General features: G+C 36.4%; 1 protein-coding gene across 3 annotated transcripts in view; it reads left to right on the top strand.

The window, feature by feature from the left end:
- Positions 1-268: 268 nt before the first annotated feature.
- Positions 269-12,545, top strand: part of DPYD (dihydropyrimidine dehydrogenase) — a 701,368-nt gene continuing 689,091 nt past the window's right edge. Inside the window, exons 1-2 of one of the 3 annotated variants that reach the window (XM_039869543.1) lie at positions 282-430; positions 813-866. Coding sequence is in view for 2 of the 3 variants with exons in the window: in XM_039869544.1 (XP_039725478.1) it covers positions 392-430 (39 nt within the window). In the remaining variant the exon portion in view is untranslated. Of the gene's footprint in view, positions 431-812; positions 867-12,545 lie in introns of all 3 variants that reach the window. The other 2 variants (XM_039869544.1, XM_039869542.1) reach the window with 2 other exon arrangements.

Below are 12,545 nucleotides of genomic sequence, written 5' to 3'. Positions count from 1 at the left end.
CTCCGCCTCCCTAACTCAGCTTTTAACAGTTTATAGAGCGAAGTCCCTGAGAGAGCACTTGCTTCCCGCCTGCAAAGGAAAATCAAGCTGCCAGGTTGGGGGCAGGGAACCAGGCGAGCTACCGGCAGCCACGCTGCTCCCAGACCGCTCCGCGGGCTGAAGCGGGCGCCCGAGCCGCTGGGCGGAGCGAAGCCCCACCTCGGGGCGTGGCCTCGCTTGCCCGCCCCGCCCTGCCCCGGGGCGTCACCGCCGCCCGCCCCGCCCCGCGCTGCTGGACCCTGACTTCCTATTTCCACTCGCGCTCCCGCAAGCTGTCACTTCGGTTTCTGACTGGAGCCTGAGGACGCACGGAGAGTCTGCCTCTAGGGGACTCCGGACTGTAGGCATTACCATGGCCCCTGTGCTTAGCAAGGACGCGGCGGACATCGAGGTACAGACTGCGCGCCGGCTCTCCGGGGGCGGATGGGGGCCCCAGCTGGTGGGGACCGTGGAGGCCCCGCGGCGGTGGCCGCGCAGTGGGGAGTGCGGGACAGGGAAACTTGGCCTCCGCGGGAGGTCTGCAGGGTGCGGAGGAGCCAGAGACCCGTGCCGGCGGGCGGGTACAGAGTGAGGTCCCGTGACTGGAACGGGTGCCCTTTGGGTTGAAGCGGGCTGTTTACTTCTGAGAGGGTTAAGGAAGCCTGTCCTGTTCTGAATGGTGTGACTGAAGAAGCACAAGAGTTGGAGAAAGGTGGATTCTGCAGGACGGGAGCGCCCATTTCTCACCCAGTCTCTCCCTGCACCTCCCCTTCGGCCCCCGGTATGCGTTTCAGGACACCTGTCTGCTGCCCTCACCTCCAGTATCTGAATCCTGAATATTTGCTAAGGTAGAGTATATAAATAAAGGAGATCTGTGTGTCACGGATTATGGCAGTCCCCGCTAGCCATAGTATTGCTTAAGAAATAATTTAACATAGAGAAGAATGAAACAAACTATTGAGAACATGGAAAATGCAGTGCGATCAGAAAACGAACTGTTTTTCTCTCCATTCAACAGTTTTTGATTCACTGTTGCACTCTGCCTCTGTAAAAATATCATCGTGCTTCCTGTGAATAAGGTCTTGCCTGAATGATTGTTTCCTTTGAGTTCTTCCTAGGACATTTATGTATGAAATGAGAAGGATTTAATTATAAACAGTGACTTTAAAGATACTAACCCATGTCAGCATATCTGAGACAAGATAAACTGCTTTTTAGTTTGTTGTTGTCTTTTATTTGGGGTTTTTCTTTATTTACACTCTCCTACTCTGATAGGATATGTGTATACATGCATATACATGTGTATGTTTTCTTTACAAATGACAAAATATTCCTTTCCTTAGTCCTTTCAGTGGCTCAAGCAAAAGTTGAAAACCACCTGTTTGCATAATAGCTGCGTTTGCCATGTTTTGTCTCCGTCATTGTTGAAAGAACTTTGGGTTCCGTTTGGGGGATGGTAGTAGTGTTTTCTCTAGACTCCATAAATTGTTTTTGAAAAATCCATTTTAGTAACAAGAGCCAAAGTATATCATGTGGACCTCTCTAGTTAATTTACTTGTGGTTTCTCTTGTGGATAATTTTCTTTTTCATACTGAACAATGTGATACATTTAACCTAATACATATTTATGTGTGCACAGGGTAAAAGATACTTCACTAACATCATAGTCTTTTGTTCCTTGTTCCTTTGACTTAATCAAATCCTTTTTTCCCCTACTAGGTCAATAATAGCAAACTTCTGACAGCATTCAGACAGTTCTGATTTCAGATATAAGAATGTCAGAGGGCAGGTGGCTTTTGGCTTTTGATTTTTGAATTTCAGGATGGTTATGTTATCTGATTAACTGATTTTTTTCTCTGTATCTCTCTTGCAGTTGTCTTTGAAATTAGTTCTTAACCACATTACGCTAAGGAAAAAGATGTCAGTGAAACATTAAGTGACTGGCTTAATGTCATTTATTGTTTCAACCTAGACTAAAAAGCCAAGCCCTCACACTTACTCACCTCAATCTAACCTTAGTCTACATGACCAGTCTGCCTGATATTACCTATAATCCAGAACAGTGGTATTCCAGGTTTTTCAGCTTTTATGTGGTTCATATATGCATCACACTTTGAACAGTAACATCTTTCATCACACACAGTACCTTACTTTTCCCTCAAGGTAATACTGGTGATTCATGAGCTAGAATACTATGAAAGAGTATGAAATTAATCAGTAAAATATAATGCAGTGATGAAAAATATGTTAAGCCTAGAGGAACACCTTCAAACAGTTGATCTTATTGACTCACAAAATTTCACTTTTATTTGAAGAATCAGAATGAATTATGAAAGCGGAGTTTTCTATCCAATTTGAATGCATACATTGGATTTATTTTTCTTGAATGAATTTATTAAACCTGTTGTCTAGAGGTTGATCTGGCCTTAGTCTCAAATAAACGGAGAAGCAAGTAATCTTTTAAAAAAATTATCAGTATGAAACATGTTCACTTGATAAATGTGGAAAGAACAGAAGGTAATGGTGACAACCCACCATAACAGTGATTTAGTTTTCCCTGGAAGCTACCTACAGAACCTTAGGTTTCAGAGAGGCAGCCAAGAAATATATTTGTTTCTGAGGAAAAAGGTTATTGAGGTGTAAAAAGTTGCTTTGTGTGCTCACTCCATAATTTCTAGCCTTAATCGAATATCACATCAGGGTTTGAGGGGTTCAGAGCATGAAAAACAATCAGAAGGTCACCAAACTCCAAAACTGTAATGTCCCTGGGCTGGAGGATAGGCATAGCGAGGATACATTAGTAGGTAATAGATACTAGGCAATAGAAGCTAGCTCACACACTTGAAAATTGTAGTCACTGTAGTAATAGGAGAAGTTGCATGAGAAGTCACATTTTTTCCCAGACACGTTAATGTGGTTCAGAGCCAGGGAGTGGAGGTCTAGTTCTACCTCTTTTTAGCCCTGTGATTTTAGGCAAGTTACCCAGCTTCTCTAAGTCACATTTGCATAATCTGTTATGTAAGGAAAATAATAATAGAAAAGATAATTAACAAATGTCATAAGTTGACATTTTCTTGTTGGGGAAAAAGGACAAACATGTTAAAAAGCGAAAATATAGAAAAATTAGGAAAATCAATGCCAACAAAATAATTTAGTATTCTAAAGCTTATTAACACTGTCTATATACTTTTAAAAGTTATTTTACTTTGTGGACTCATTTTTTGGATACAGCTGAATTTTGTCACGGATGACTTTTGAATACAAATTCTCCTGGGAAGATTTCAAAGAAGATGAATTTCAGACATTGATCATTTTCCCTGACTTCAACAGTATTTCCATAGTACTTTATTTTGTTTGTATTGATAACCAATATAATATCAATATCCACACATTTAAAAGCAAGTTAAGAATGATTTTGGAAGAGTTCACTTTTGTTCACTACCTTATTCCCCTCCACTGACATGGATAATTGAGAGCAGACTATGAAAGTGTAGCCAAAGGAAAATGTATGCAGCTGCAGGGAGCTTTTAACTCTGAATACTAGTAATTTTGGTAAACATTTACAACCAGACTGAATGGCTACCTACCACTCTACTGCTTCCACAATCACATATCAAGTCTGTCCCTTGAATTATCAGTTAGTATTGAGGGATTATAAACTCATTTCAAATTTACCTTGAATAAAAAGAGACTTCAGCCCATTGTTCATAATATTACAGTGCATTTTGAGTCAAATAAAAATGGTTTCTAAATTACTTATGCTATAGCTTCTAGTCATTTGAGAAGATAATTGAGAATTTTCTGTGTTTATTAATTAAGAAAATAAGATAATAAAATGATGGATTTGAAAAATGAAACTGTAATGGAAACAACTTGGAAGAAGTAAACTTTAAGGAGTATTTTGAAAAAAAGGAAAATCATGGGGAGTGAACTGGTAGAGGTGGCAAAAGATTGTTTCAGAATACCCTTTATCTTAACTGCTTTTGCCCTGAGGGAAAATGATGGTATCCAAAGGAGAGAATAAGGATTCAAGCTATGGGTTATTTATTTATCTACTTAAACTTATGGTTTTTACTCAGTGTATAATAGTTTTTTCTTGTCTTCTTCCTTTTATTGACTGGCCACCACAGATCTATGGAAATGCTATCTTGACTTGCTAAGGCTTTTAAAGTGTTTTAAAAAAATTTGTTTTAAATTTTAAACCTGTTTTGTGAGTTTGAGTTATAAAAAATGTGCTGGTCCTCCCTACTTTAAGCTGTCCAGCGGACCATACTTATTTTTACTTTAAAGTATTTCTTTCTCCTTTCTAAATAATTTAGCTTGGCAGTAGAAACATGTCTATGTGATTTAGAGAGTTACTTCATTCCAGCGATGGCTCCTTGTAGTTTTAAGAAAATATACATTTCTGTAGTTAAGCATGGTCATATATATGTAGTTAAGTACAGTTAAAAAAATTTCTGCCTCCTACACATGAATTCAGATGACTGGTTTTAGTAGTTTAATTAAAAACTGAGAGATTAATGACTAATGATGAATCTATCACTAGGGAGATTTTTAGATTGGATCTGCTTAATCTTGATCATAGCAGATAGTGTTGACTGGTTGCTTAATTATAAAAATGTGCTAGAATTCAATAGCTTCCTTTTTTACATTCTAGAAGAAAAATCCAGGTTTGGAAAGCTGAACATTTACACTAAGGAATTAATAAGAATTCCAAGAAAATCTAGAGTCGAAATGCTGAGATAATTGGATGATCTTTAAGCAATCATATCTTTCTTTAACTATTTGAACACAGAATTTTACCAAACTGTGTATAAACAGGCAACAATGCAAGTACTGAAAAACAGAAGTTCCAGTAAGGTAAACATGTCTGGTCACTGTGGGAGAATTCTAATAATAAACCTAATAAAACACTAAAATTAAAGACAATGAGACTGAAAAAACATTAAGTAATAATATGATGAAAAAACATTAAGTAATAATATGATGAAAAAAGTAATAATATGATTCTATATATTCAGGAATCAAGGTGGCTAAAGAGGAGATTGAAAAGTAGGATTGGCCAATTTATTTTTCTGCCTCTTAGCTGTATGGACACAATGACAAATATGAGGCAGAAACCTTCAGTCCTTAAAACTATAAGAAAAATTCTGCCATTTATATCCTGCCTTGATTCAAAATATTTAATAAGACATTCTAAGATTATAAACTTATCTATAATCACAATTTTGATTTTCAAATATGACATATTTACCTTCTGGACTTTATTTGCTCTTAATCCTCTGTGTCAAACAACAATAATGTGAGTGTTCACAGATATCCTGGAGCCAATTATACTACTGAGATAACTCTTAATAGGATTATGTGTTTCCTGTGGTTTATAATTATTACTTCTATTGCTTTTAATTAAAATGTTATACTAGTAGATACGAAATATCTACATTTAACTCAACATATAACTTTTAGATGGAATGGATATCTATGCGTTGGTGTTAGAACTCAGTACTTTCATATAAAATTATTTATTTTGTATTTCACAACATCAAGCATACAACTTTCACAGCAAAATATTCTTTTTCTGGGTTAATCTTGTGATTAGTTTAAAAAAGCATTGTATTAAAACATGGCTGGGTTTATTATTTTTATTTGTGTGGTTGTGGTTGAGTTTTTTCTTGGACTGTCATTTTATCCTCTGTCATTTGATTTAATCTTAATTATTTCATGCAATGGCTGTAAGAGTTAATTGGAGTCCTGTACATGTGCTGCCTTAGACAGCATCTGTCATGTAAAATGTATGCTTTTTAATGGTAGTAGTAATTTTAAATATTATTATTGCATATATCATGTGTGTTATATAAACATCATTAGTTAGAATTTTGTTTTCAGTCCAAGAGTTAACTAGTGGTATCAAAGTCTGTTAAAATATGTGAGGGAGGGAAGAGTCAATGAAGTTAAGAGAGGCTCATGATACATTCACAAATGTTGCAGATATGTCTTATGGGAAATTTCCTGAATTCTAGCTGTATTACCAGTGAGATAGGGCAGTTTCTGAAATTCACATCAAATGAGAGACTCATTTTGCTTTTTGCTTCTATTTAAAAAATATTTTTAATACACGCTGCATTGCCAGCCCTCTAGTGTAAACTGTAGAAGATTGAAAGAAAGTATGTGGCATTGGCTTTGTCTATACAGAATTATCCACACTTAATATACTGAGGAATGATTCAAATCCAGGACTGACCCCCAAACCCTACTGTTTTATTACAGTGGATTAATTCTTTGGTGTTTTTCTGAATGTTTTTGAGACTAGATCAGAAACAGTGCATTGGTGAAAATTATTTCTTGGCATTTTCAATGATATTTAGAAGGAATTCGGTATCTCTTTCTGAAAAGATATCCCAGTGCGATTATTAAAAAAACAAAAAACAAAAAACTCAGATTATCTCTTCGTACAAACTGGACTAAGCTTATAATTTTTCTAAGCAAGCATATTAGCTTCCAAGGAAGGTTTTTTTTCTAGACTTCTGAGCATCCCTACATACAGTGTATTTGTTCATAAATAACTTTTTAAGTTTTAGGAAGGAAAGAGTTGGAGATCAACCTATTTTGCACTAGGAAAAGGTAAACCATGCCCTTTCTGAAGTATGATTCAGATAATAAACTTTTTGTGCTAGATTATAATAATTTTATTTCTTTGAGAATTTCAGCTCGGTTGCGTGATAGCATTCTCACTGTCCTCTACCTCGATCATAATAATTAAAGAGACAATCTGTGTCCCTACCTCCCAGGTGCTTGGAAATTGATATTATGAGTGCTTATGAATGTCCCCTGGAGGCACTTCTGACTGGGCCACTTTGAAGAAAAATCTCTTCATCGATAATGAAGCCCTGAGGGCCACTTCTCAGGGGACCCACACAAAATTACCTGTCAACTCCAAGCCTGATTTATACAGATGGCGCTCATGGACAGAGCCCAGACTGTACTCTCCCTCCCCCATATTTTATTACCCAGCACTCTCTGCTGTTACCCACTCCCCACCCACTCTGCACTTTCCCTTCTCTCCCAAAACTTAATCTCCCAAATTTCAGCTTGTTTTACCTACCCAGGATTGACTCATCTAAGTGGATTTTTTGTTAGATCTTTGTAAAATCTTTTGAATTATATTAAAAATTGATTAGAGTAATATGCTAAAACTTTAAAAATGTTAGTCTAATGCAAAGGTCGTGTGAAAATCTACAGCAAAACTATAGAAGAGTATGCATATTTACTATATCTTAATTAAAATAAGTATTCTGGGATAAGGGACAAGCCTGGGGGTATTTCTGCTCTCTGTGTCCAGACCCTTGCTCTCTGGCCTTGTGAAATCATTCAGCTCCCGTGAAGAGTTTGCTAATGCCTCAGTGAGTTCACTATTGATCAGTCTTTTAAGGATGGTTTGAAATAAATATGGCAATGGTGAAATTGTTTGGACATGTGACCTGCTGCTGAGCGATCATATTAAGGAAATGCAGAGGTGGTCGTGTCACGGCTACTCTATTTTATATGCTAGGTAGGATTAAATGTACTGTTTATATCAGCTGTATGGATTTGGTGTACTTATCCACGTGTCTATGCTTGCCTGTTTCCTTTTCCTTTCAACCAAATGAATGAGCAAAATATCTCCTGAACACATAGAAAAAGTTCATTCATATATTATATATATGTGTGTGTGTGTATATATATATATACACACACACACACATACATCTGGAGTTCTATAAGGGTGATCTAGAATAATGCTCTTTTTAGATAGGAATTAAGAACATAGATTCCAAAAAATGATGGGACTTTCTACGTTGGTTTCACCAGTGTATTTGTTATTGATAACTGTCAATGGAAACCAGAACAGAGATGGTGAGGTACTCAGCCCCACAGGGAATTCCAGTCACCTTTCTCTGACTCGTTGCACCACACAACTTCAAAGTTTTGATGAACTTCTTTCAGAGATATCCCTCCATGACAAATGTTAGGGAGTGATGGGGTAAAAAGTTTGAAATCCTATACAATTCAAAGAAGAAAGACATTTAGACATTCTTCTTCACAGACCCTTAGGGTTAAAGCATACAACTTTCACAGCAAAATATTCTTTTTCTGGTTTAATTTTCATAAAGTATTTTTCATTATGTTGATTTTTTTGTTTTTTCATAATTATCACAGAAGGTTTAAATGATGCAAAAAAAAAAAAAAGTGAAAAGACCCCAGACATATAGCCACACCACCTGAAACAGCCATGCTGAAGTTATTTATTATATTTCATTCCTAAGCGTGGGTTTTTTTTCCTTTGAATAGTTTTAATCATATACAGTTTTATATTTGCTTTCTTATTATGTCAGAAGTATCTGCTCACATTCTTACTAACTTTTAAAATAGTTTTAAATAGTGTGATATTCCATGGAAGCGAAGATACCAAAGTTTATTCAAGCTTCCCTTTTATTATCGGACACTTACTTTGTTTTTAGTAGTATTTATTAAGAATAATACTTGAACAATTTTTTTTTTTTTTGCTTGAAGCATTGTGTTGTAAATAGACTTGAGAGGGTTGGTTTCAATGATATGTAGTGCATTTCAGTTCTGCCCTTCTCACCTAACTTAAACATCTTTTGAAAGTGTATTTACAAACGAAAAGGAGCCCGTTATTGGATGCAAAGACAGGACAAAATAGAATTGGAACCAATTACCTGTTTGCCTCATGCTCCCACCTCTGACACAGGCTACAGAAAGCTTAGGCGTCTGGATGAAGTTTCCTCTGATGTGGATGTGATTTGCTTTGGACTCAGTCCTGACCTGATGATTCCATCTAGATCATGGCTTGATTGCTTGATGGTTCCTTATTTTTTCTCCCCTGTGAAAACAGGAAGAGTAAGGATGGGTCTCAGGTTGTTACTGCGAATGAATACATTTTGGGTCGTAATCTTGAATGGATAAATGTAACACCAAAAGCTGATATTTCAACATGTGAACAAAGATGGACACTTTTATATTGTACATTCTCCACCCTCACACCACTCTGGCAGACCAGATTCTCAAAGGATTCTTCCACCCTAGGTCTTTACATTAGATATATGAGTGGTTGTGTGTATGTGTGTGTGTGTGTGAGAGGAGGAGTGTGTGTTTGTATACCTGCACAGCACCCATGTGTGTACAATTTTTTTTTCTTTTTCTTTTCAGGGTATTCAAAGGGAAAAGGGGCAGTAAGTGTAACTACTTTGACTCAAAACATTTTTCTCATGGTGACAAATTTAATAAAGCAAAACATTTTTCTGTCTTAGGTGTGTTAAACAAACTAACTCTTGATTCATGCTTCATTTTAAAGTTAAACCTTACTTGTAACACAAACTCCAAACTGGTGTGCTTAAGTCTCTGTCTTTTTTGAAAGAGATAAAAACAGTTGTAGAAGGAAATTCTTACATGGTTCATGAAAATGTTTGCCCCTCACTTTTCTACCCCAACACTAGACAGTAATAAACAAAACTTAAAATATTTTTTATACTTCTTTAAGATCACATTATATGAAAGGATTCTAGAAATTATCAATGCTAGGTATGAATGTTTTAAGGATTTGTAATGTTTCTAATTGTACCAATTCATATGGCTGCTATTAGTGTATGAACATGTATGAAATTATAACCTTTCATTAATAATTATTTTTATTTTTAATAAACAATTAGGTAAAAACTGGTTTAATTTGCATTTTTTAATACTAGTAAATTTGAATGTTTTCTTACATTTTAAAATAGTTTGATTTTCTTTTAAATTATTTTAACAGAATTTTAGTGTAAGAAATAAGTACAAGTAATAAAAATAAAAATATTACAGATTTTAAGGAAAATAAATGCTAATTAGTTCTAAAATCAAAACAAAGTAAATAGTATTTTGGAAACATACGTTCCACTAAAATTAACCTCAGATAAATTCAGAAACAGCAATAGATCAGTTGACTCAATCTATTATAATATTTATTGATGACATGTACTGAATCGATCATTATTATTTATTTTAATTATAATGAGAGTGTAGCATAGATCAGTGGTTAAGAGTGTAGGCTCTGGAATTTGAATGATAATATTCATATCCTAGATATGCTTCTTATTAGTTTTTGACCTTGGCAAATAACTTTCAGTTTCTAGGTTTTCGTTTTTTCATCTGTCAAATTATTGTTTGACTCCAATGGCCTTTCTTTTTGAAAATCTGTTTTCTTTTTTTTAAACATAGGCATTTACTGTAACTGTTTTGTTCATTCAAAAATACTTATTAATTCTCACTGTGTCCTAGGCATTGGTCAGGATTTTAAAAACAGTTGCAAACAAGACAAAAAGATTTCTGTTCTCAATAAAGTTGCATTGCAGTAGAGGAATAATAGGTAGTAAAAAAAATTTGAATGTATGGTAATTTCAGATAGTATTATGGGCTTTGGTAAAAGTAAACTAGAATAAAATGATCCAGAATGACAGGTAGGGCATTATTTATATGTGGGAGTCAGAGAAGGCTTTCTTGTGAAGGTGATATTCAAACTCACACTTGAAAGACCAGAAGTCTGCCATGGCTTTTGAGGAAAAAAAAGAAAGCACATCTAAAAAATGGGATTGAACTTAGTCTGAGGAGAAAAAAGAGGTAACAGATGTGGGGGTGGGGGATACAAATGTTGTATTTAATGGCATTAAGTTTGAAATTTCTTTTAATACCAAAATAAAACTATCAGATAGACAGCTGAAATAAGCATTTGGAGGTTAGTGAAGTCATAGCTGGTGAAAGAAATTGAGGAATTATTGATTTAAAGTCAGGTTTTAGAGACTACTTAGAGAAGTGGAGCTAGAGAAAGGACAGGATTTAGGCATTGAGAAGAGGAGAAAGTGGCTGAGGAGTCTCTGGTATCACAGAAACCAAGGAAGGGGGAAGGATGGCTTATAGTCAATTCTCTATTGAACTCGAAAGGGTAAAATGAGAACATAAAGATTCTTTTTAGTTAATGTGGAGAAATTAAAAACAGTTGCAAACAAGACAGCAGTAGCTAGCTTGGAGAAAACCCAGTAAGAATGCATTGAGAACAGGCTGGAAGGCAGTGAGGCAGCACTAGAAAACTCTGGAGAAATATTTGCTGTCAAGAGGAACAGAGAAAAAGGGTAGTAGCCAGAAGAAGAGAATAGAACATGTGCATATGTTAATGGAAGAGGTCCAGAAGAAAGAGACACCAGTGTTGAAGGACATAGAAGTTGTAATTACCTGTTTAAAAGGATTTTTTTGATGAGCAGGAATAGGATTGACAGCATAAGCATTAGATTAGGATGGAAAGCAGAGAGGTAGAATGTTGGGTGTTGGGAAGAAGAGCGAGTTTCCAACTGCTGGTTTTAATTTTTTTAATAAGAGTATGAGTCAAGATCACTAACTGTGGGTAAGAGGAAAGCAGGATATAGATTGAAGAATAGACACAAATATGAATAGACATTCTGGAAAGTGGGAGAATGAAAATAGTAAGAAAGTAGAGTAGGATTGATAAGCAGTGTTTTCCATGAGAGCAGTGAACATAATTGTGGGTTTTCCAGCTACTTTTACCTGCTTGGGCTCAGAGTAGTTTAAAAAAAAAAAAGGGGGGCTTAATTGGATTACGATTTGCCTGGGCAATAAAGTGGAGAGAGAGAGAGACAGAGACAGAGAGACAGAGAGACGAGAGACAGAGAGACAGAGACAGACAGACAGAGACAGAGACAGAGAGACAGAGACAGAGAGAGAGACAGAGAGAGGGAGAGAGAGAATGAGAGAGAGAGAGAGAGAGAGATGCAGGGAACTAAAGGTGCTGTGAAGATGTAATGATGGTGGATCATGGAATCTACTCTGAGGGAAGTCAGAATAGAAAGGAAAGATGCGCAGTGAAAATAGAGGTGTTTGCTCAACAGTTTGGCAGTCTCAGTAAGGTCAGAGAGTTTTGAGAAGGTGGAAGAGTAAGAGGTGAAGATCAGAGTAGCATATTTGAAATAAAGCTTTCAGAGATGGCGCAATAATTAGTGCCAAGGTCAAGAGAGACCGTGGTCGAGGTGGTGCGGAAGTTAACAAATTTTGGTGGTGAGATGGTTGAGCAAGAGGCAGATGGTGGATGATCTAAGTGGTGGTTGAGTCACTAAGACTGCTAGAAAAAAATAGAGGGTAGAGAACAGAAAATTTGATGTGAATTTGTCACTGAATTGGGACAGAGAGTGGTGTGTTGACCAATGGGTTGGTAGATGACAGGAGGACAGAGTTAATTATAAAGGGAGAACACAGAGGAGAGATTATGCAAAGAAAATGTGAGAAAAGATGGCCATGTGAGTACAGAGGCAGAGAGACTGGAGTGATGCATCGGCAAACCAATGAATGGCAAGGATTGCCAGCAAACACCAGGACCTAGAAGAGGCAATGAAGAATTTTCTACTACAAGTTTCACAAGAAATATGGCCCAATTGACACTTTAATTTCAAACTTCTAGACTCCAGAGCTATCAAACAATAAATTTCTGC

Source organism: Pteropus medius, unplaced genomic scaffold (genome assembly GCF_902729225.1).
Source record: "Pteropus medius unplaced genomic scaffold, Ma_sr-lr_union100, whole genome shotgun sequence".
Lineage (NCBI taxonomy): Eukaryota > Metazoa > Chordata > Mammalia > Chiroptera > Pteropodidae > Pteropus > Pteropus medius.
This window is presented reverse-complemented; position numbering and strand designations above follow the sequence as displayed.